This window comes from Vespa velutina, chromosome 5 (genome assembly GCF_912470025.1).
Source record: "Vespa velutina chromosome 5, iVesVel2.1, whole genome shotgun sequence".
NCBI lineage: Eukaryota > Metazoa > Arthropoda > Insecta > Hymenoptera > Vespidae > Vespa > Vespa velutina.
This window is the reverse complement of record NC_062192.1, coordinates 544,351-568,869: the sequence shown is the minus strand read 5'-3', so window position 1 is coordinate 568,869 and position 24,519 is coordinate 544,351. Positions and strand designations below refer to the sequence as shown.

The window sequence follows — 24,519 nt, the reverse complement described above, 5'->3', positions numbered from 1 at the left end:
TTAGTTTTCATACGGTAGAATCGCACCGAGTTTGTTTTCAAACGTTAAAGATAGAAACTTGGCGCGTTTATTGCAAAATAATCTCGTTATAATAAAAGAAAATGTTTATTTCAAATGTATTTCAAATATTTTGAATAAAAAATGTTATAAGGTATTTTCTCTTTCGTAAGTTAAATCCTCATTTTTCACTGGATGGAAACATTTTAAAGGAACAATATCGTATAAATTAAATCAAATGGCGACGTATAATGCGAGATTTATTCGATCATAAAGATTAATAAAATCCACGAGAATATCTTACCTTTGTTATTTGCAAGAATAACATTTTACACCGAGAACCGAATAGTTTAATCAAATTATAATCTTTAAATAAGATTTTATCCTTTTATTACCATTTTTGTTGATTCGTTCTCACGACGACAACGACGACGTTAATATATTTGGTTGTGGATTCGTTCAGTTTACAAATGAAGCCATAATTATATTTAATAAAAATTCTACTTCAAAAATTGTACGTATAAATTTATTCATGTCGGGACAAGTATCGTGGATAAACGATGAGGGAGGAACAAATCAGAATTCGTCTCTTTCATTATTCAGAACAGAATTTATAAATAATTACGACAGAGATATGAATACATCGATTGAATAGCATTCGCCTAAACTTTAAACGTCTCATGTTTATACAGTATCCCTTCTCTCAATTTTTTTTCTTTTGCTTCTTTTTTGTTTATTTATTTATTTACTTTTTTTTTGTTTTTTTTTTTCTTTTTTTTCTTTTTTTATTCGTACATATATACTATATACATTCAATCTCTTAGTCGTAAAATTTGCTAAGCCTCTAAAATGTGAATACTTAATACGTTAATCGGTACGTTGGATCATCGATCGATTTATCGACTAAACACCTTATTCGTACTAACTAACGATTAAAACAAGTATCTGTCGCTTTCTCGTTATTTCCTAATAGTTTGCTTTACTTTCTTTGGATTTTACTTCAGCATAATATTCTTCAACCAATCTAATCTCGACCAACTTCGATACTATCTTATCGTGATATAGCACGAAAAGAAGCGTAAGTATTGTCGGTTTCTCAACGTATTATGTGTATGTGTGTATGTATGTATGTATGTATGTATATACTATAGTACCTGCATATGTGTATATATCGTATGCATGTATTTGTATACAATGAATAATGCGAACGATCCTCTATCCGCTTTCTATCTTTTGAAATACTCGAAACACGTAATAAATGCTATTGCAAAAATGTTAAATGTTTATCGAAACGATTCTAAATTCCTTGGCTTTTGTTAATGACAAATGACAACGTTGCATGAAAAAATTTCTCCGAAAGTAATGCCTCGTATAAAAGAAACTTATACCTTCTAATAACGTACGATTGTATGATGATCGACGTTCTTAAAATCATTTTGATCTTTTTTTATTGTTTGTTAAATAAAGGCAATTTCAGTTAAGATCGCGAGGTCCATCGTACTATGCATATATATGTATATATATATACTGTGTGGAACGGTATTTAATGTAACTAAGATTTTTGTCTAATCTAATCGTTTCATATAAAAAGTCACCTGAAAATAATTACATATATATATATATATATATATATATATATATATATATATACATATATATACATATATATACACGTATATATATATGTATATATATATTTTTTTTCTCCCCCAAAATTTTACCAAATACGAATTTACTTTTTGAATTGGAGACGATATCTCGTAGGATATCGTACTCGTTAAACGGATGTCTCTGCCGACGTAGTGCCATTTACTTTCAATGGGCCGATGATACTCTCTTTCGATCGTATAAGATCTACCTAAAAGAATAATAGAAAATTATATCGAAAGTGTCAATTGCATCATGTTATATTCGCTGACGATTTTTATCTATCGAAAAAAAAGAAAAAAAGAAAACATCTATAGATGATTATTTTCAGTTAAAAAAAAAAAGCAATGAATTTTTACATTAAATATATCGACGAAGTAAATGTTGTGTTAGTGGTGACAAAATCATTTATAAATATCATTTATCCGAACGATAATTGAAATTATTTTACTAGACGAAAAGAAGAACGATGAGCTTATGCTTTTGACAAAAGCCATGCGAATAGTATAATGAAAATGGCATGCAAAGTATTTTTAGTCATGAATATTATTTCCATGGTCGAATTTGAACGATTAATGACTTGGAAAATGAAGGATTACACTTACGAATAACGATAAATTAGTTCGTCGTGAGGAAATACAGTAAAGGAGAAGTTAATGTAATATTGAACGTTGACAGATATTAAATTATGAAAATTTAAAAATATTAAAAATGAAAAAACGAAATTGGATAAATATTTACGTAATACTATTACATAAGGACGAGCTGTGAAACTAATCTAAAGTTTAAACCGAATTATAGATTTTATTACTTTTTATCCGGAGGTTTACTGCTGGATATCGCAAGATTTATTTTCTTCTACTGTAAAATATGTAAAATATAATAACGAATGGACGTTGGAAAAGTATAAGGTCACGATTCAAAAATGTAAGGATATCGATTCCAGCAGCGAACATTCTAAAAGGGGAATAGATAACTATAGTCCGCGAAGAATACTTGTAATCCGTTCTAATAACGCCGAGTCGTCGAGGAGGAAACAATCTCTCCTCGATGAGTCGACTTATCGCGCGAGGGCAAGAAATCATGGCAGCCCCTTTCGTAAATTTACTCACAGCAGTGGTATATGGGGTATGTCGCATGCCGGTGTATTGGTGCTCTTGCTGTGTGTGGCTTGGTGATGATGCTTGTTAGAATTTAGAGTCATTTACGCTCGTCACCTTGATCGATATGCCATTGTCATCTTCGTCTTCCTCCGTCATCGTCGTCAGCCTTGTCGTTTCGTCGACCAGCAACGAGCCTTCCTTCTTGGGATGCTTCTTCGATTTGCTTACGCTACGGAAAAAGAGAGAGAGAGAGAGAGAGAGGGGGAGAGAGAGAGAGAGAGAGAGAGAGAGAGAGTGAGAGAGAGAAGAAAAAAGAAGAGCTAGTACCAATAAGTTAAGCCATATCATTAATCATTTCAAATTGTACGTACTTTATTAATTTCGGTTGTTTCTGCTTCTCGTTACTCTCATTAACTTGTTGCCAAATCCCACTTTTATTGACTTCCTCGCTGATATTGATGCTCGCCAATGGAATCTTCATAATATTTCCATTTGCCAAAGATATTTGAATGTTATCCGGTGCTCCATAACCGATAGGATAATTCTGATGTTCCTGTATCAATAAGAAAATACGATCGATTTATAATCAATGTTCGATTTCGTTCTAATAGTTTAATTTTTTTTTTTTTTTTTTTATCGTGCCTGAATAGACTGGTCATGCCAAAGAGCTGACTCTTTTTTTTCAATGATTATGGTAAAAGAATCGATTAATATTTTATACGATGAAAATCGGTATAATCGATCCGTTTGTCATTAAAAAATTTCAATTCGTCGGATGATAGAACGTTGATGCAATTGTAACCACTATAGTATAATCGGAACCACGTGCACTTGTGGTGACGTACCGATGACAGGCGGAGGGTTCGACGACGAGCAATTTTTATGATTTTTGAGCATTTTCTCTGTCTCTCTCTCTCTCTCTCTTTCTATCTCTATTTCTCTCCCTCTCTCTTTCTTTCATTAAGATGCGTCATCGTCCAATTTTGGGTAGTTTTCTTTCACGAATCGTCTCCATCCTCCGTGAGTCATGGTCCTCCCATTAGATTACCAAACGAAATCTCTCTTTTCGATTTGCCCGTTATCGAAATTTTATTATTTTTTTTCTTTTTTTTTTTCTTTTACATTTTGTCATCGATCCTATCGCATCGATCCTATTTGGTTCTCACTGTGACAAAGATACGTATATATCGTCCAAAGAGAATGTGTACCTAATGAATATCTGTAGTTTGCTTTTCATTTTTGGGAGGTGGGGCTTGGTGGGAGGGAAGGGGGAGTGGGTGAGGAGGGAGAGAGAGAGAAAAAAAAAAGATAAAAAAATAAAGTAAATTCGACTCACTGTCTGTGCGCAAGAAGCCAAGGGTATCCGCATCTTGATACGAGGAACGTGCTGAACATGTAAATTCCTTGTTAAATATGAAACAACGAGTTTCACGATTTCTATTTGTAACGGTTATTAAAAATTTCTGAAAGCAATATAGCTTGGATATTTTGACAAATTGTCATTTTAGATTATCTTTCGTAAGGAACTTGTATGTGAAACAAAATTATGGAATTATACAGAGAGGTGTTTGTATTTGTGTACTTCAAAGAACAATGTATTTTGACAGTTCAAGTCGGGCAGATAGTCTTACAGTCTTTATCACTGCTTTCAATCTAGAACATTGTACGAGGACACATCGATAGCAAATCTTAGGACGGCGAATGGAAAATGATATTAGATCCGTTAACTTATAGATAGTTGCCTATATACTTTCTTAGATATATGTTATTTTTAGTCGAAGAAAAGTCGAAGAGAAAAAATTGGTCGTAGTTCTGAATGCGATCGATCGTCCGACGTGGAACATAACGATGCTCCGTTATACTGTCGTTTATTGTCTAACGATTACTTAATATATTCATTATAATTATAACAACGTGTGTAACAAAAGCGAAAATGTACACCAAAGATTCACGATAATCCGCGTGAATTAATCTGGGATCAGAGCGTTGGACATTTTTCTAACTTATCGAAATCTGTAATCTCTTCATAAATGAGATTCTCACGAAAGCGATCAACATTAAATATATCATTGGTCTAATTAGTCTCTAATACAACAATAATAGCAATAACATCGTTGTTGGCCATCGTATGAACGCCTAATACAAAGCTGCTCAAACGCTATACCTACTACGTTATGTATATTGTATAGGTATATTTAAAAATTATTTACGACCACGATCGCTGGATTTCTTTTAATATTGGTCAATCGGTCAATTGAAAGAAACGAGAAATTAGAAAGGATTAAGAGATACAAGCGAAAAGGTCTTAATTTTACATCACTCGTTCGAACATGTAAATCTCTCGTATAAAATTTGCCAAACATTTTTTAACTATTGATCCTTGAGGCATAGGCATAGACGTGGAATAATTCAAAAACGCTTCGATATTAATTTCTTACTGTCGTGGTTTTACGCTCAAAGAAAAACGAAGAATCTTTCCCGAGCAGTTCTCGTGAGATTTTTACCTAAAAAAATATTTTCTTCCCCCTTATAGGGCCCTTTTTAGGGGCCCCTTAGGACCCTTTTATAGGCCTCCAAGAGGATCAATCTTTTTGACGACATAAACTGGATCGATCGTAGTCGCACATAGTTATAGTGACCACTGGACAAGCGTCGAGCTGGTGGTCATTCCTCGTTCGCTATTTACGACAAGCTAAGTTTCTTAATATTCGTCTGACGATGCTAACCTCGCCGCTCTCCAATTGGCGAAGATCGTCGGCGTGCTTCTTGCTCGGTTCCGGCATCACGTCGTCGAGTATCTTCAATTCTCGCTGAGTGAAGATCAAGTCGAGGGACTTGCGAATGCCGATCATCACTACGAGCTACGCAAATTAAAATTGAACAAAGGCGATTGAATAAAGGAAAAAAAAAAAAAAGAAGGAAGAAAATTATATTTAAAATCGGCTTACCATCAATGGAAATAGAATAGAGGTAGTGCTAAACGACTTGATGATCCATAGACAGGCCAGACAAGTCAGTTGTATCGCTGTGAATACGTGGACGCGTTTTAACGGCACCTACGGAAAATGTATTCGTGATCGTCAGAAATCTTACAAAAAATCATTTATAAGGAGGGATCGATTGACATATACCTGCCGAAGGAACATGTAGTCGGGCTGATACTTGACCGGCATAAGCATGATGAGTATTCTATCGAAGAATTGGAGTCCCTTTAGTGACGCCACACCCATATAAAGGAAGACGCCGAATAGTACTGGCATCGGTATGTGCCTGAGCATCGGCGTCAGGAGAACGGAACAGCCGATCATGAGAAAGATCAGTATGTGCGTAGCTCTTTGCTCTCGAACGCCTAAAAATTGTGGCTTCTCGCCTGGCGCTGCGCATTCCGATTCCAATTTCAACGAGTTCACGTGATTTATCGAAAGCACGGTAGCCGCCACGAACCACGGTAAGCCCATAATCGAACAGACCTCTATCAGTATTGCCAGGATAAACAGGTCCAGATGATAGCCGCATCCTTTCTGAACGATCATTCATTTTCACCGGTTAGTTTTAGATTTCGATCTCGATCTCGATCTCGATCTCGACGATGCGCGGTACAAACGTACCTTCAACTTATTTTCTTTCCTATTAACGATCACCGCCGTTATCTGCTGATCCATAAAGATCAGTATAGTGCCCAAGAGAGCGGGTAGAATAGCCACGATGGCGCTCCACCATGGATTATTCTGAAAAGGCCAAATCATCCATCCCCGGCCTTCCAGGGTCGGCTTGAATTCTTCAGGTACTTCTAACTTTGGCGTCGGGATACCCACGAAGTGATCCAACAAGGACATCGAGAAGATCGCGATTATAACGGCAAAATCGCTCAACACTTGTCTGACCTAGAACGAAAGCGCGTTCGTAAGCGATTTCACTCTCGGTGGCGCGTTCACTTTTCGACAAATTTTTCTCGATCGAATGAATGTATGATACCTTCGATGGAAAGAAAAGAGCATTCTTAAAGTCCTTCATCTCGATGGATAACAAGAAGGTGCCCATGAATAGGATAATTGACATGAGGAACACATCGGGTACGTATTGCGGTACGTTACAACCCTCTCCTATAAGCGTGCCGTTGTAATTCTGAAAGGAGGAATAACGAGACGTCTTATCGTTCCTTCGATTCCATCTCCAAGGTTTTTTCCTTTACTATTATAAAGTCACCCCGATCAAAGGATAATTTTCTCTTTTTTATATTTTATCTTTCGTCGAGGAGAAACGACTCTCATCTTCGAAAGCTTTAATCTTAAAGAAACACGACTACCTACCGAAACGGTCGTCTCGAGTCTTTGATCGTGTCATTTATGGGTATAAAAAGTTTTTCAACGAACCTGACACGTTGTCCGATCCAGCGTCGTCCAATTTACGTTCTCGAAGCCATAGGAGGAGCTATCGTTCGGTGGTTTGCACCAGCATTCGAAAACCAAAGGATCGTTGGCGTGAGTATTTATAGGATACTTTTTGCCGATCGAGAGGACGTTTTCCACAGCCTGCATTATTTTATTGAAAAGAAATAAGCTTAGAGAAAAGAAGGACGTTTCGTATAGAAAATGAGACGTGATTCGGAAGCCCGATACCGTTCGATCGACCACTGTCGACCTAGATGTCGAAGGCTTTGCCGATGGTGCAAATTTCAAGCACGCACACCTTAAGACATCCAATTAAGCTCGTACCATCGTAGGTGTGATCGAAGAGCGGATTTACAAATACTATTTTCTTTGTTGATTAGCTATCAATCAGGTACCACTTACCTTGTAAATAAAAATGAAAGCGATGAGAGTGGCGAAATTTTCTTCGGTAAATCGGGTTATGTAGCAGACGAAGGCGCTCGCGTCAAGGGCTACGAGTGTTAACAAAATGAGGGTCGTCCACGTACCGATCCAAAAGCGAAAGGACATGTAATTCCAATCGGATTGCTTGCAAAATTCATAGACGATCGTCTCGAAGACTAAGACCGGTCCGGTTGATCCTAAAATAGTTAGCGGTTGTCCCGAGAAGAGTCCATATCCAAGGCCGCAAACGAATCCGGATACCAACGATTCCATCGCGGCCATGTTCTTTCCCGTGGCCTCGCTCAGAAGACCACCGAAGGTTATGATGGGCGAGAGACAGGCAAAGTATAAGAAAATGAAGGATGCGACGCATTGTAGAGCCAGCGCGTCTTTGAAATCGGAAAAGTAGAATGGCGCCTTTCTTTTCACGTCGTTTATCAAACCACCGAAAAGCCTTCCCGTTCTGGATAAACCGGATTCTTCTCTCAGTTTCTGTTCGTCGGCCTCCTCATCGGCATCTTCCTTTGGCTTTTCCTCCTTTGGCCTTTTCCTTACGTCCTACCAAAGCGTACATTATGGAAAACTCGTTAGGACGCGTACAAGCGAACACGAAATGCGCGAACGGAAGGAAGAATAAATAAATAAATATCGGTCATTGAAAAAAGAAACCAGGAAAAAAATGAAAAAAAAAAAAAAAAAAAAACAGGAATAGAAGAAGAAAGACGCTCTACTTGCGACGGTATGGCAGCCGGTGGTTCTATCCTGATGGTAGGATCCCATTCGCCCGGAGGCAAGACGGTCACTGCGTCTAAAAATTCATCGATACCCGCGAGAAGGTGATTCCTATTTTTGGCCTTGTATGCGACATCGTGGAAGACCTCGTCGGACATTAGGGTCGCCATTGCCCGTCCAATTTCGTGGAAACCCGAAATTCCACCCTTAAAAATGTCATCCCTCTCCGTTTAAACGTTTCATTCGAAACCCGATAATAATAACGTTTCGACTTCTTTAAGATTATACCATAGGTCCTAAAAGAACGAAGATGAATCTCGTTGGCACCGGTACCTCCGTTAGATCACCCATTATTCCTGCTTGACTGAGTCGTATGAAGGCGGACAGGGTCTTATCTAGAAAATCGACCTCACCCACGAGAATGTTGCTCGCTTCGGCACCAGCCGGTATCTTTCTCATGAAATGCGTGTTACCCTACAATTTGATAGAGCCTCGTTATACCATTATGATTCTGGGACCGTTATCGATTCGTGGGATAACTAAACGAAAAAGCTAACCCTATGATTGGCATCTCCGTTTTCCAAAGCGGAAGAACTATGATTTCTGCTGATCGAAACGCTGCTCGGACTTCGATCAATCCCATTGGCACCTGGTTCTTGACCTGAAATGGATCTAGCTTACTGCCTACCGCACTTCACATTTATTATTTCATCTTTAATATCGCTCGCGTCAAAATCGACGGAATCCTCGAAAAGCTTACCATTTCATTTCTTAAAAGCGTCAAACTTTCAAGCGTCTGCCATCGATTTCAGGGACTTTCGTTAAAAGAACGTAGCTACGAGTTTAAATGTCAAGGATAGTCCGTTCGTAACGGCTTTTTGGAAGGCTCCTCCTCGGCTATCGTAAATTTTCTCGACGTTTTTATCGCGAATAACAAAGGTAAAGCTTGTTCCTGTCTTTTAACACGTCACTTTGTATATTCGTATTCCCCTTCCGATTAAAATTATATAGTACGCAACATTTATCCCATACGTTAACCTACGAACCCTTTTTACCAAATCTAAACTTTCAAAGGATTAGCTATCCTATATTAGGCCTTACCATATATTATCCTCATTTACAGAAATCGATTGCAGTTGCCCGAAGCGTTCAAATTTTTCCCTTTCACATTTTTACATTCGTAACAGTTTGATAGATTATTACAAGCACGTGTATGTATATGTATATGCGTGTGCTTAGCCGTGTATAATACAAGAGTAAGAAATTGCAGAGATTTTTGGAAGATTTTTGAAAGAATGAAAGCTATGCTATGCAAAGCGAATGGACGTGTGTGTTAATTATCAGTAAGAATCGTAATAGTAAAATGGAGACATTTATAGGGGGAGCAAGCAGAGAAAAGCGGTTTACCGGGATTGCCGGGAATGGCAAGGAAGCGGCCGCCAGCATTCATCGCTGCTCCACCGGCCTGACTTGTTGCACCGGCGATCGCCGGGGCGGAATTCGATTCCTCCACTACAAATGAGCATGAAACACAGACCAGGGTCCTTCGTTTATTTACAAAGGAAAACAAAGTGCAACCGTGGCTCCGACGTTACTCCTAATTACGCGGCAAAACGAGGTCGAATTGCGACAGCCGTTGGGTCAACCGGTCAAACTCACAAATTTTCACTTCTACGCGCTAATTCGAAAACTTAATCTTAATCTCGCAAAGTCAAAGACGTACTTCGTCGACAAAGTCTCTTCAAACTCGACGTCCGCTCGAGTTATGCAACCTTAAAAGCATAGAAATCCTCACGCGATCTTTCGAACGTAATGTACCGGAGTTTACGGCTCGTTGCTTTTCTTCCGACAATAACTGGAAAAAACTTTACTCGACTAAGAATCATCAGTTAGCAATGGCTGAAAAATCATCGTAGACAGGATACATCGAGCCACATTGCATTTCACACAATAAGAGCGAAACGTCATGCCTCGCGATCAAAAGTTTCGCAACGTCTCGTAGTTTGTAGTAGAGAAGTATGATACGAATCAGACATGACCGACTCGAGTTCGAAACTTTGATCTATCCTTTTTACATTTCATGTAAAAATATTGCGGATAGAAATGTATATGCGTATATATATATACATATATATATATATATATATATATATATATATATATTTTCTTAAACAATGAACGTCACACACTCAATCCTAACGACTGATGTATATACATATATATGTTTGTGTATATATACATACATATATATATATATATAAAGAATTACTCTAAACATCGATAGTACCATTCAGAGATAAATGTAATAGTTAAAAATGTACATACATTTATATACGTTATGATAGAACCACATGAAACGGGATACAATAAGAAACAGATAAAAAGAGTGTTAAGAGAAAGACGGACCTGTGCAGAATCGTATAATAAAATCTATATCGATAACAATAAATCAATTCGACTATCTAACCTTTTAGCTGACACATGGCGAACCACGCCGTAAATCCCACCACGTGGGGTATGCCAATTTCGGCTGGCGCATAAACAAGAAATCGGCAAAGTCAGTAATTATCTTTGATTCGACTAACTCGAAGTGTTACTTTCAATGTTATTCCCCCTTCCCACCCCTCTAATTTCGATCGCAATTGTTCCGATCGACGACCTTAGCAGCTAGTATTACGATGAACGGAGAATAGAAATTGCAGGTGTATCGTTAGCATTTGTATTAATAATTGGACGGGTAAAGTTAGTCGATGGATAGAATGAAAAACGATAATGATCTGCGTGAATGCGCGTCGCGCTGTACAATAAACAAGCGATAAAATCCTCGGTGAGTTAACCATAGGCTTTAGCGGACTGGCCTACGTTATACCTGGTACCAGAAGGTATGGCCCTTTCAGATCTTTCGTCTCTTTCGAAAGTAGGGCCGTATTCGAATTTGGACAACTGCTGCTGCGGCCGACGGTGGGCGCATAGGCGTCCCCGACGTCGCGACGCTCCTGCAAATCTGACGTCAACAAGGCATGCATACCACATGTACAGCCGTATTCTGGAAAATGCCGTGTCGTCGCTTTAGCGAATTTCTATTATTTTTCTATTTACCGAAAAATCGGCTCCTTCGCCGTTCCGATTAAAATCGTAATTACCATGATCTTCTCAATGAAAAGCAAATGTAAAATAATCGAAATTATTAATTCAACAAAAAAAAAAAAAAAAAAAAAGAAAAAAAAAAGAAAAAAAAAGAAAAAAAAAAGAAAAAGAAACTATGAACGATATAAAAGACTAAAGAAATATTATTTGATATGAAAGAAAGCAAAGAAATAAACGAAAGGTATATAAATTAAATGAAAATAAATTTAAAAGAGTGGGAAGGAATTAATGATTAAATAATGGATCTTTAAAAGTTTCCTCTGTTTCGAGCGTAACGAGCGCCTAAAAGTATGCAACGCCGTGTACGCGTACGCCGTTAATATCTCGTTACCTTTTATACTTCCCACTATACGATATGCCGACTCTCGTTAAAACTTTGCCGTCTCTCTTTTGCCATAAATGTTATCTAAGACAATTGCATCCCCGGATTTATCGTAAAGTTATTATGTCGTATATATTTGCCAGCGCTTATTTAGATAAAATTTTATTTCCCAAGATATATAGGTGAGATCAAGAACTTACTCTTTGATGACGAATGATTACGTCCAATCTCTGCCAAAGATCTTATGATCGGTAATCTCGACATGTTGTTGTCCTTACGTCTCTCGTGCTGATGTCGATGTCTCACTAGAAGAGCTTCTCTTACCTGACGAAAAAAGAAAAAAAATTTAAATAACAGCTTTGACACAATTCTCATGCATTTCGTTCGCGCGAATGAACAAGAATTTCTCGAGAAAAAGTTATCAACGTTTGCCCACCTTTTCCCGTGACTCGATCGGCAGTGCACCTTTGTTGATCATATTATCTAGAACGAGATCGGCTATCTGCTCGAGACTATTGGCCTCCATGTCGAGCATCACGGTACCATTCAAAAGTAAACTTCTCAGTTCGAAGAGCGAATGTAACGATAACGTTGCTACGTGCGGTTTACTCCATCTGTTTCCACCTTCCTCAACGTCTTCCTCGAACTTGATCCATCTGCGAAAGGGAATCGTTGACAGTGTTTTGTCAGTAAAAATAACAACTGCAGTTGCGCTGAATATCACCAAATGGAAATAAATAAATGAATGGGTAGAACGATGCATTGCCTCGCGGTTTCCTTCCACTCCATTTCATCTCCATCCTTGACGAGTTCTTCCATCTCGGAAAAGAGAGGATGCGATTCGTGAGCATCGTTCCCGACTTCCTCGCCAAGAATAAATTGCACTCTCTGAGCCGGCGGCGTGACTGAAAGAGCGGATATTACGTTTTTCAATGGTTCGTTTCATTCGGATAAAAGGAAAGAAAGGACACATACAGATATAAATAATATACGACGAATGTATGATCGTATTAGAAATCGAAGGATAAAATAATGTCTAAATTAGGTAAATGTCGTGCCTCGATAATGTCTTTGCGCCTTCGTGCAAGCTTTATGATTTATAATTGGATGGATTTCGACGCGAGAACGTACGTAAAAATATTAAATATTTGGAAAAGAAAAAAGAAATTGATTAAGGCTGTGCAAAAGATATGCAAGAAATTAGAACGATAATGTTTTGACTTTGACCTGGAATTGCAAATAAATATTTAATGATATTTAAAATAGATTAGTACTCGATAGATTTGTCAAATAATCCTGCGATATTTGGATCAAGTGATACATGCATAACATCGACAAATATTTTTCCAAACGAACAAACAACGTAAAGCTGCTACGTTGTAATGTCTCTTTTTATCGGCAGCAAGCTCTTTCGCTTCCATCGTGCTACGATACAATATGATACAATCGAGTAATCGCATAGTTATGTGTTCTCCATAATAATAACAATAACAATAATGAAAGAGAGAATATTCTTCTTTTTTTTTTTTTTTGCGCGCGAGATCATTCGTATATATGTTCATCGGAGAAAGAGCTTTCTCATCCTTGCGCTTCAAAAGATTTTCTCTTTCCCTTCTTCCGTTATTTATTGATTTTCTTCTCCTGAAAAAAAAAAAAAAAAAAAAAAAAAAAAAAAAAAAAAAAAGTAGTCTCGTTCTCCTCGGTGTAGACATAGCGCTATATAAACAAACGTATATTTCATAAATTAGACCACGTTCCCGATAATGAATGTGATTAACGAGATAAAAGGATACATCTATTCTATAGAATATATTTTTATATTAAAGTTAGTCAATAGAACGAAGTATTTTTCTTACGGTTCAATTCATATTTCTGCCCGTAGCAATAGACTCGTATAATCTTGTCGAATTTCAAATGAATTCATAATTTATCGGAACATTTGTTACGATAAAGAAGAATCAATCGCTTTAAGAAAATTTTATGTAAACGAACTGCTCGATATTTTTGATATACTTGGCATGCGTTATCAATTCTCTTGTAATACGAATAAACGAATAAGGTGAAAAATACATCGAAAGAAATTCGATAATATCAAATATAGATAATGAATGCTCTTCCGATGAACATACGAACATACGTTATTATACGTGCACGAAACTATGCGGATAATTCGGGAGACTTAAAAGGGGCTGGCTTACATATCATCTCGCCGTCGGGGTCGCAAATGCTCGCGAGACGAGCCCTGCGCGTCATCACCAATTGTCCTGCAATGTCACGAGACAAAACACAGGTCTACCATTTGAAAAATCAAATTCAATTCTATCTCCTTTCTCACCCAAGCTCGATTCTACTTGGCTTTTGTCCCTTTGATCGAGCTTAAGGCCGCTTTTATGCACGATTTCGTTCGATCCTTAACGATCGAATCTTCCTTTTACAAGGTTATTTACAAAGATGTTCTACGATAGAAAAGAATCGAATGAAAGCGGCCAATAGCGTTAAACGGGAATAAGGAACTTGCGCTTATTTACATTCTCCTTTTCTCCCACATTCGATTCTCCCTAGTATCGATTTTCACCTTTCGATTTTTCTTTCCTCGCGCTGTCCTTAGTACACGTTTTCGTTCGTTAACAAGTGAAATAGAAAGAAAGGAAGAATGAAAAGTAGGAAAGAAAAAAGATGAGAAGAAAAAGTAAGGAAGAAAGTGGAAGGCCGTTACGGAGCAGCCTCCGGAGAGAATTGGGTTGAAAAGCCCTTTTAGAGACAAGGAAAGAGAGAGAGAGAGAGAGAGAAAGGTGTATCGATCAGCGTCCTGCATACTCGGTGTGCCAGAAGGAGGGTGAATACCCGTCCGAGTCTCGTACAAGTGGTTGGCGCTTTGCCACGCGCTGCTTCAAAGTGCAATGCAACGAGAGCAACGATCCGTCTCTACCTCGTCTCACGTATACCGTTTATATGCTCTCCTTCCATCACCTCCTTCTTCTCTTTACCTTAAAAACGCCTTAACATTATTCCTAATACAAGCCCCCTGCTCTTTCAATTATCCGCTCTAAAACTCGAAATCGTATCGTTTGAGCGACAACGCTAACGACGCAAATTGAAAACAAAAAAAAGAAAAAAAAGAAAAAAAAAAAAGAAGAAAGAGACATACGAAAAAGAAAAAACAATAAAAAAAAAGAATAAAATACCATTATAACGACTCGACTTACTAGGTCTTTCGTTGTCGATATCCTCTTTAGTATCACCATACGATTGCCGTTGAGAATGATGGTGTTTATGGTGTCGACGATGTCTTCTCTCGCCGGGTAAATGTACGCCCACATAGACCGTATGTGCTCGGTGACCTGGAAGCAAATGAAAGAAAGTCCGTGTATTAGTCCCGCTTCACGATCTAGCATTGCCGTCGAATAATTTCAATCGCATAACCCCCACTTCTCTATATAGAAATTGACATATTCTTGGATGATAAGAAGAAAAGCATGATTTCGATGAGAAACGATAAATAAACGAAATGTACGCATGTAAAGTATAGCTATATGAGATATCTATATGGTTTGCCTACGTCGTTCAAGATCATTCGAGCGGAAACGACCTCGTTTCGATCGCGCATCGTTCATCCGCGTCCAGCCGATGATTATAAAGACATCGAAATAACGATTTTTGAAGCACCTACTACTATTGTCGTGTGAGCAAACAACGAAGCCAGATTCGTATTTGGCTGACCTATGCGCGTAGAAAGGTATTATTAGCGATTAGCGACTCCTTTCTTCTTCATTTATATTCGCTTTGGATTCGGGGTGAGGGCTGCGACCTTGAATTTGACGATCTTACCTTCATAATCCTTTTCGGTGTAGGATTGGTGGGTAATGCGGGCGCCTGGATCTTTCGGAGCCTCATCGTCGGCTGTTCCAGCCACGTGGGCCGTGCCACCGCCTCCTCCTCTTCCTCCTCCTCCTCTACATCCTCCTCCTCCTCCTCCTCCTCCTCCTCCACCACCTACTCCTATTCCAGGCTGCATCCACGGTCTGGCAATTAAAAATATCACATAATTCTTTTTCTTTTCCCCGTTAGCTAAATAAGAAAATAATCGAGAGCCTGACGTTCTCTCCCTACTTCGTCTTGATCGCTCTCGAGGGATCGCGAAAGATTTCTCCTCAAAGGCGGAGACATCTTTGTACACGCAATCGCGGTCAACGCACCGTTCTTAATCATTTCATTTCCTCCCCAGAAAACGCTTTGTCCGTGCCGCAACGTCTGCTTCTTGATTCACCGTCTACCGATCTTCTACTTTTATTTTATCGTCCCGATCTTTATCCCTAATGGGTCTCGTGCACACGGGAATAACAACGACTTCATTAGATTACCATATCTCACGCATTTACTCAATAGTATCTCAAATGTCTATTTCAAGATATTACGACGCGACTTTTGATAAGCATTCGATAGAGAAAGTAATTAACGCTAGATAAGGGATTTTCTAGTTGGCTATGTGGTACAGTACATGTATTTGATTTACCATTTTAATTCAGTTTTTATGTAATAATTATTTCATGCCTTATACAACGTAAATGTTGTCGCTCGCTTCGTTTTATTGCGTGACACATATAAATTTTAACGCCCACTCCACGAAGCTTCTTTCCACGACTCTCATCCATTAATGCGGATAACTCGGATGAATTTAGAACGTTCCATAGTAATATGAGAGTCTGTGAAACGTACAAGTATATGACTAGAAATATATTCATAACTCGATCCAATATCATTTCTTACGATCTAGAAGGGAATTATAAAGGGATGATATTAGAATAAAAAAAATAAGAGACGACTCACGTTCTTTTTCCAAGTGGTTCGTCTCTCATGTCAGAATTAATTCGGATGGCTCGTACGATGATCAATTCGATCGTTTGGACAGCGTGAAATTTCCTACAACGAAATCAAGGGCAAAAACTTCTTCGGAAATGGAAGAAATCCAATAAATTTTGTCGATGGCTCGATAAACGCAAGTACCTACGTGCGAGAACAGAGAGATTCAATGGAACAAGGATGTCGTTTGCAAGGAAGAACAATGGACACTGTCGGACAAACGCGAACAGCCAATATTCTAAACAGCGACTAAGTTATAATAATTATCATTCATGTTCGAGGACGATTTTGAAAAAGTTGATAATCAAAGACACGTGACCTTATTCAAAATGAAAATTCATTTATGATAAATGTTCTAATTTAGTATTTTATAAGGCCCGTGTAATTTTTGCCTCGATTGTAAAATAAACGTTTATTTAGGATCGTATGACGTAAATTACGAAATTATTAAACATGGATCACGTTGATATCGCGCTTTATCGCGTTCGAAGAAATTAAAATGAGTTACGCAATCATCGCCTTTACCTAAATAATGGCTTTATATCGTATTAAAATTCGTATCTTTTGAATGAAACTCAAAACGCGAAGCTCATTGAGAAACTATTATTTCGTAACGTTCCTCGCGCTGTTTTTATCAAAGTGTAAAAAATATGTGGTCTATTAGGAGCTTTAGATTCTCAAAAGTTCCTAATAATTAGGAACGACAAAATTTTACCGAGAAATAACGATGATCAATATTTTTTTCACGCAATTTGTTCATTGCACGATCGTTACGTCAATCGATATTTATTTTCACAGATGGTACGCACAGACGTTTCCCTTAATAAGATCTGTCGTTCAAATAGGCGGTGGCTCGAATTTATCTACAAATAATGCACGAATTTGCGAGGGCGTACTTGCTGTGTGTAAAAGAGCGCGGGAGACATATATTTAGTTTGTCGGAGATAATAGCAACGATTATGATGCTGCTACCAATGACGACGACGACGACGACGACGACGACGACGACGACGACGACGACGACGATGATGATGACAGCGAGGATGATAATGACGATAGCGTTGCAGGGAACGGAAGTAAATTGATTTATGAGCGGATCTTGTCAGGTGATTTTCTGATTAATATGTAGATGCAAGTACAAATGTTACGTAACAATGTCTTAAAATAAAAAAGTCTTACTTATATAAATTCGATTCGAAGTTGAATAAAATTGTTGACGAAGAAAAATATAGAACCCTTTGAACCATTTCCTCGCTCGATCTCACAACGCGACATTTTATCTCGATAAAAGAGCTCGTCAAAGTTTATAGAAAGGATCTTTTAGATAACAAACATGATGCATCGCTATAAGGATAATGGAAAATAAATAAGCCCAAGATAAAGATACGTGGTATTACTTACAACGTTCTAAGAATTGATATCTCCTAATCCGATCTCGTCGAGATATTTCAAATTTGTCAGTCCTCGTAAGATCTTGATCTCGATGAGATTTAATCCTCGCTGCGATAAAGAGACTTCTTTTTATACAATTGTTATAACGATTGCATATGTAGGAGATCGTAAAGTAATCGGTGCGCAAATCGATACGTTCGCATCTGCTAAACGGCTGTTACTGAAATATGTTGGACTGATTGTCGAAACGTTTTCGTCGGAATCGATCGAATCAAGGACAAATTTACGGAACGTCAAGATCGCACTGACCCAAGTGAGCAACGATCGGCAGCCGTCAAGTGAATAATTACCACTCTACGATTACCTACGTCTACCTATCTAGCGTGCCTTGGCATAATGAATGCCTATCTCGTCCATAACGCGTCTACTAATAAAGGAGGACCGAGAGGACGGAGGGATTACATCGTGTAACCGAACGATGATCATTTAATTGTCGAAGGTCGTACAGCGTTTGTCGCGCGTCGTTACAACGGAAAAGTGCTTTAAACCGTCGCGTCATAAGGACGGATCATCGACAATCGTCCGTCCGTGGAAGTCGCATTCGAAAAGTAACATTGGCTCACGACCGCAACTTCATCCTTTTGATAATTGCAAACATTAATGAGTTAACTCCGATGAGTCATATTAACGAGAGCAACAATAACGTCGATGAATGAAAAAGTCCTTGCTTTGTACATTTTTTCTTATTCTTTTTTTTTTTTTCTTTTCTTTTTTTTTCTTTTTTTCTTTTTTTTTCCCATCGTTCTTATAACCACGCATCGACCGCGTGACCGCGCGAATAAACTCGTTAAGGATGATAATCGCGTCATTAATATACGTTATGACAATACGAATGACGCAAACATTAAGAAAATCATCGTCTACGATTTACAATTAGATTTTCCAAGTGTAACATCGAAAGGAATAATATTATAAGGAGCTTATAGATCGAAGTGACAACTCGTAATTATATTAACGTTGGGACGTGAAAAATCTTTCTTTCGTCGTGGAACTCGACAACGGCACGTTTGCAATTAAATCGAACGAACAACACATTGCGACACGTCTCTGGGATAACTCTGTTCTCGAAACGAAACGAATGTTGCTCGAAGTTTGCATAAAAAAGCAATTCAGTTACTTCCAAAATATCCTCTATCTCGATCATGAAATTAGCGCGAACCGAGGGGCATGTAAATATTTCAAGAACAAATCCAATTATATTCTCAGTTGTGATTAGAAGACGACATGCGTCATTTAATTTTTTTCCTTTTTTACTTCCATCCCAAAATTGTCTCTCTGTCTCGAACGATTCCGTCGCCTTGCTACGGAGAAATGTTCCAACTAGAAATTATATTGGGTCGAGCATATCGAGAGGACTTAACGACCTGGAAAATTTTAACCAGAGAAATTATCGATATATCGTTGAAACGTGAAACGTTCATGGGTCATCATCGATTTCGAATAGGGAGGCGAATAAACGGAAAACGACGTCGACGTTTATGCGGATCTTAATACATTTATCAAATGATAGTTTGTAGTTTGATACCTCTTGCAGACACACCCACGGGCAGGTATGACATTCTTTCGAAATTTATACAATATACCCGTTTAATTATATGAAACTTTTTGCCAAATTTGTAGAAAAGGAAGCGATCGAACAAATTTCACCAAAGTCATAAAATATTGTATATAATCGAAATGAATACCGAGATCGATATCTAGCCGGTTACACATATACTTCTCTTTGCACAATAAAATGCAGATTTATGACTTAGGTACGCATAATCGCAAATGGATTTTCTATTGCAAACACTCACAAGTGTGCATCGTAAGCTTTATAAACGTTGTAGACGGTGTAAAGGGACACGTAACTAGTTCTTACGTAAACGACACAGGGTATATACTCGTCGCGAACGATTGCTATGCTCGGAATCGTTGCTAAATCGCGTATAAATCGTACGTATGATCGTTTGAAAAACCATGGACGGTTCCGATATATCTATCGAACGTTGCATCGTGTAGAAAGAAGTTTTCCATTTTATCCAAAGGTTAACTAAGTTTATCATCGACCTCTTTTATTCGATGAAAGTTCGGAACCAAAGTAAAGAGAGAGAGAGAGAGAGAAACGATCGATTGGGATTGCAATTGCATCATATAAAAACTGGTAAGTGTCCGAAGATTCTAAACATCGTTTAGATCGCGCGCGCGCATGTTGCACGCTGTCCGAAAGCTTTTGCAATATCTTTGTCATTACGTAAAAGCTTTACCACGTGTGCGGGAATAAAATAGAGAAAACTATTTGACTAGCTTCTGTTCGAAGTAGTATAGCTGCAAGAATTTTGCAGATATACCAAAGTGCCAGTGAAAGAAAGGAAAAGGAAGATTACTACGACAACAAAGTTGAAAGTTCATACGAAGAAATCGTCGGAAAGCGTAAATTGAAATTAGCTAGCCTTGAAATCAAATTAGTCAATTAGGTTTAACGGAAGAAGCGAAAGCATCGTTCAAATTCCGTTCTACCATTATGGCGTTTAGCGTTTTGATGATTCGATCGTTATCTCTTTCATGGCTTAATACCTACATAGATAAATGGTACGCATTAACGTGGCTATTGTGCGATAACGCGAGTTTACGTTCATATAAGGTCGGATTAATTTTATCGTGTACGATTATGTGAAAATTTTTTTTCACCGTACTATTAAGATAATAAAGACGACTCGTGGCGAGGGAAGAATTATCGTAATAATATTATTATGTCGTTCTTCTTGATCTCATATAAAATCCATTAAAGGTTTTTACAATAATACGATAATTTAGAATATCAATAGGAAAATTCTCTCCTTAGTCTAGATGAATCATCGCGAATGATTCAAACGGAGCACGTTCTCTAGATCGAGCCAATATCTCGACTTACTTAAAAAGACTACTGTTTACTCGTTCAAAGAACAATGTTACGTCGAGCATCCAAAAGAAGATTGGAATTGATCGAAGATAAACCGCCTCGTTCCTATTATACGCGATTAATAACGAAAGAATCATCACAATCGTGCCACAATATCGAATCTTGTACTTGACACACCTTCGATTGCTTTCTAACGCTCGATTATTCCTCGTAATCATTATTATTATTTCAATTCCAAGTATCCAGCGAATTGACTACAGACGGAAAAAGTGGAATGATTAGAGTAGCGAATGTTCATTCTATCTAATTATACAAATATTTGCGCCATTGAAATAAAACGCGAGGCACCGGATAAACTCATTTTTTGTTATTATCTTTCATAGGAATTATCGAATAATTAAATAAACGATTCGTCGAATGTGGGAATGTGACAATCGATAAATCAAGGTAAATGCAAATTCATTTCGATATTTTACGAGTAGTACGTTTATCAACTTACATTTAACGAATCAATCTACTTCTACCGTCGACGTATCAATAATTTTAATGCCATCGAATGGAATGAATGATGATCTCGTAATGTTTCTTCCCATCGATGTAACCTCTGGCAGAAATTTTAATCCGATATCTTTCCAATAAGGATGCAAGAAAGTACGCAAAATGGTAAACGAACAACTGTCGATATGCTTTTTTTTTATTTCTTTTTTGTTTGTTTGTTTTTTTTTTTTTTTTTTTTTGTTTTCTTATATACGCTCCTTATCTAAGTCTCGATGTCGTAAGAGTTCTCTTCTTTAAAAATGATTCTTATCGAGTGATGACAATGTATCATAAATATATAAATAAAAAGGAAAAGAAAAAAAAAAGTCTATCCTACTTGTAAAACGAATATGCACTATCCATTCTCTCAGTACCCTGGAAAAAAAAAGTCCAAATGTACTCGATCCAATCGATGCAATTAAACTTTGCTCTTCGTCCTTTCCGAGAATCTATGAGATAACGAGAGAGAGAGAGAGAGAGAGAGAGAGAGAGAGGGGGGGGGGCACTCGCGCGTCTGGGTAAAGCGTAGGCGAAAGATTTTCTCTCGGACAATTTGTAAGCGATTTATGCACTTTTACACGCACTGCACGCGTCGAACGGAATACGGTGAATGCACGTCGAACGACTGTTTACTGACGCATTGGCTCTTGCGTTTGACCAAACGCACGCTTCGTCTCGTCTTTCCTATCTGCTCTCTGTCTTTGTCTATCTATCGTATAGGCAACGACGTATTGGTAGCCACGACAAAAGGTCGACGAACATATCGGAAGGACCAATGAGGAAGATTTCCTATCACGGACAATTGAAAAATAGAATGGTCTGTGAGATAGGAGAAACTGGTGAACGAATCGCCCTTTGTAATAGGGCCATTATTCAAGAAGATAGAAATAAATACTTTTGACTCGAGGTCAATACTACGATGGATGTCCAATGGATTTATCATTTGTCTGAAAGAGAGACTGAAACGGATAAGATAAAATAAGAAATAAAAGAATTGTATGCAAAGTTATGCGATTATTTACGCTACTCGTGTTCCAATCTTCATTTACTTTTGTGCGATAAAGATTACGTGATTTATTTAATACCATCTATCTATATTCACTTATCACCGATCCTTTACTTTCGAACGTGATCGCGACGTTTGACCGATCTCGAGCTTTCTCTGTATATAATTATACGTACGCGTAGATAATTCGTCAAAGACATATATAATAGACGCAACTCACAAGTTCAAACTCGGTCTCGTAGATATAGATATGTACGATTGATTCTTTGGCGATCGAAAGACGGACGCGCTGTCTGGCCATCTCGCGTTAACCGCCAAGGTCATTCTTTCATCCTTCATATCTCCGAAATAATCTCTATAATCTCGGAATATCTAATAGCCATTAGATATTTATCAGAGAGACGAAGACAACTATATTTTATTTTGTTACATTAGTCTTGAGATAACGTAACTTATAAAAAAATATTATTTATCCTCCGTTCATTTACGAGCGACACGTAGAAGTTTTGCATTTTATCAAAAAGACTACTCGTTATCTCGCTTTCGTCAAATAAACGAATAAATTCTACTTCAAAAGTCGAAAAAAATATTTACTTTCGACTTACCCTCTGCTTCACTCGACAACGACGAACGCAGAGCCGCGTTCCCGACGGTCCTCTTCCAGATACTGTCGCTTTCTATCAAGCTCTCGGCATCGTGCAGTTCGTCGAGAGAGCTACGCGTTGCCGTGGGAACGAGAAGCCGCGACGATCTCGATTAAACTTTCATTTCAAGATTCAACTTTGCACGATGCATCAACCGTTCTTCCCTAAAATCAACAAAGAGGTGGTTGCGTGGTCGAAGCATCGCGCGTCCTTGGAAATTCGCGCTGCGAAAGGAAGGATTGTTTCGTTCTAACGATGTTATAATATGTATATATACATATTATATATAATATATAATATATCTTCTATACATATATATATATATATATATATGTATATGTATATATGTATAGATAAGGATGCAAAAGAGAAAAGACCTCGCCCTTTATCAGCGACGAAGGATAGCCGTGAACGTTGCCTTGAACTTTTCTCGTCCCTCCTTTTTACCTCGTTTTTATTTCATCGAAACATCGATTACGGACAAACGCAAAAAGAAAAAAGACGTGAACTCTCGGGTCTATCTCGATCGAGTTCGGTGACACGCGACGCGCACCTTTCGGACGCTCGAATGAGTCCTCTTCCTTCCCCACCCCAACCCACCCCCCACAGACAATATAACTTATATCTTGTCCACCTAGAGAAGGAAGAACGAAACGAAGTTTCTATGTTCTCTCGAGAGATAATTGCAAGGCGGGTTAACTTGAGATAAAGTTAACGATTGGTCAAAATATGGGCTAACGATTCGTCGACATCGTTAATTCGATTTACCGAAACTTATTAATGAGATCTCAGAGGATGGCGCGGACGTCGGATTAATTCACGGATTTCCAGGGCGTATTCTTCGCGAGACATTCGTAATGGCACCCTATCGCTTTTTTTTTTTTCTATTCGAGATAAAATGTAAATTCCTTAATCGTTTATATTGTTAAAACATTGGACGCACGAGTTTTCGAGGCGTCGATCCACCGTCGATAGGACGCGCATCCTCTCGATGAAGTGACCTCGAGTTTGTCGTGGAAGAGAAAGAAGTGGATGGAAAACGCTAGCTCTCTCTCGGCCAAGTCCAATTTTGATTCGATTATAGTAAAGAGGGTTAAAGCAAGCAGACGAATGGGTAGATTGATGGATGGATGGATCGAGAAGCGTAAAAGAGAGTAACAGAGAGAAAGGATAAAAAAAGAGAAAGAGATAAATAGAATGAAAGAGAGAAACAGACAGACAGACAGACAGACAGAGAGAGAGAGAGAGAGAGAGAGAGAGAGAGAGAGAGAAAGAAAGCGCAGGTGAGCGCGTATCTTTGGGAGGATTCTCTCCCCAGGTTCGGGATATCCTTTGCGCGGCGTGCGACGCGTATCCGCGACGCGAGACGACTGTTCG

At 38.2% G+C, this 24,519-nt stretch overlaps 1 protein-coding gene across 30 annotated transcripts; it reads right to left on the bottom strand.

Moving 5' to 3' along the window:
- Window positions 1-504: 504 nt before the first annotated feature.
- On the bottom strand, window positions 505-24,519 carry LOC124949286 (sodium-driven chloride bicarbonate exchanger). Of its 30 annotated transcripts, none has more exons than XR_007101020.1 (28): window positions 24,086-24,519; window positions 23,104-23,306; window positions 17,802-18,122; window positions 16,771-16,860; window positions 16,590-16,682; window positions 15,591-15,784; window positions 14,969-15,103; window positions 13,961-14,026; window positions 12,529-12,667; window positions 12,199-12,418; window positions 11,963-12,086; window positions 11,437-11,442; window positions 11,163-11,339; window positions 8,851-8,954; window positions 8,582-8,767; window positions 8,293-8,499; window positions 7,541-8,119; window positions 7,121-7,279; window positions 6,723-6,872; window positions 6,356-6,631; window positions 5,879-6,268; window positions 5,696-5,803; window positions 5,474-5,608; window positions 4,084-4,134; window positions 3,119-3,300; window positions 2,862-2,976; window positions 1,734-1,851; window positions 505-1,592 (listed from the first exon to the last, which is right to left on the bottom strand). XR_007101020.1 is itself a non-coding variant. In XM_047494098.1 (28 exons), the coding sequence occupies exons 3-27, from the start codon at window positions 17,867-17,869 to the stop codon at window positions 1,775-1,777; spliced, it is 4,035 nt and encodes a 1,344-aa protein (XP_047350054.1). In that variant the 5' UTR covers window positions 17,870-18,122; window positions 23,104-23,306; window positions 24,086-24,519; the 3' UTR covers window positions 505-1,592; window positions 1,734-1,774. The 30 variants fall into 30 exon arrangements, 26 of the variants coding, with proteins under 26 accessions (XP_047350054.1, XP_047350077.1, XP_047350056.1 ...); XM_047494098.1 differs by having other exon boundaries at window positions 1,734-1,855; XM_047494121.1 differs by lacking the exons at window positions 4,084-4,134; window positions 11,437-11,442 and adding exons at window positions 9,701-9,805; window positions 10,761-10,823 and having other exon boundaries at window positions 1,734-1,855.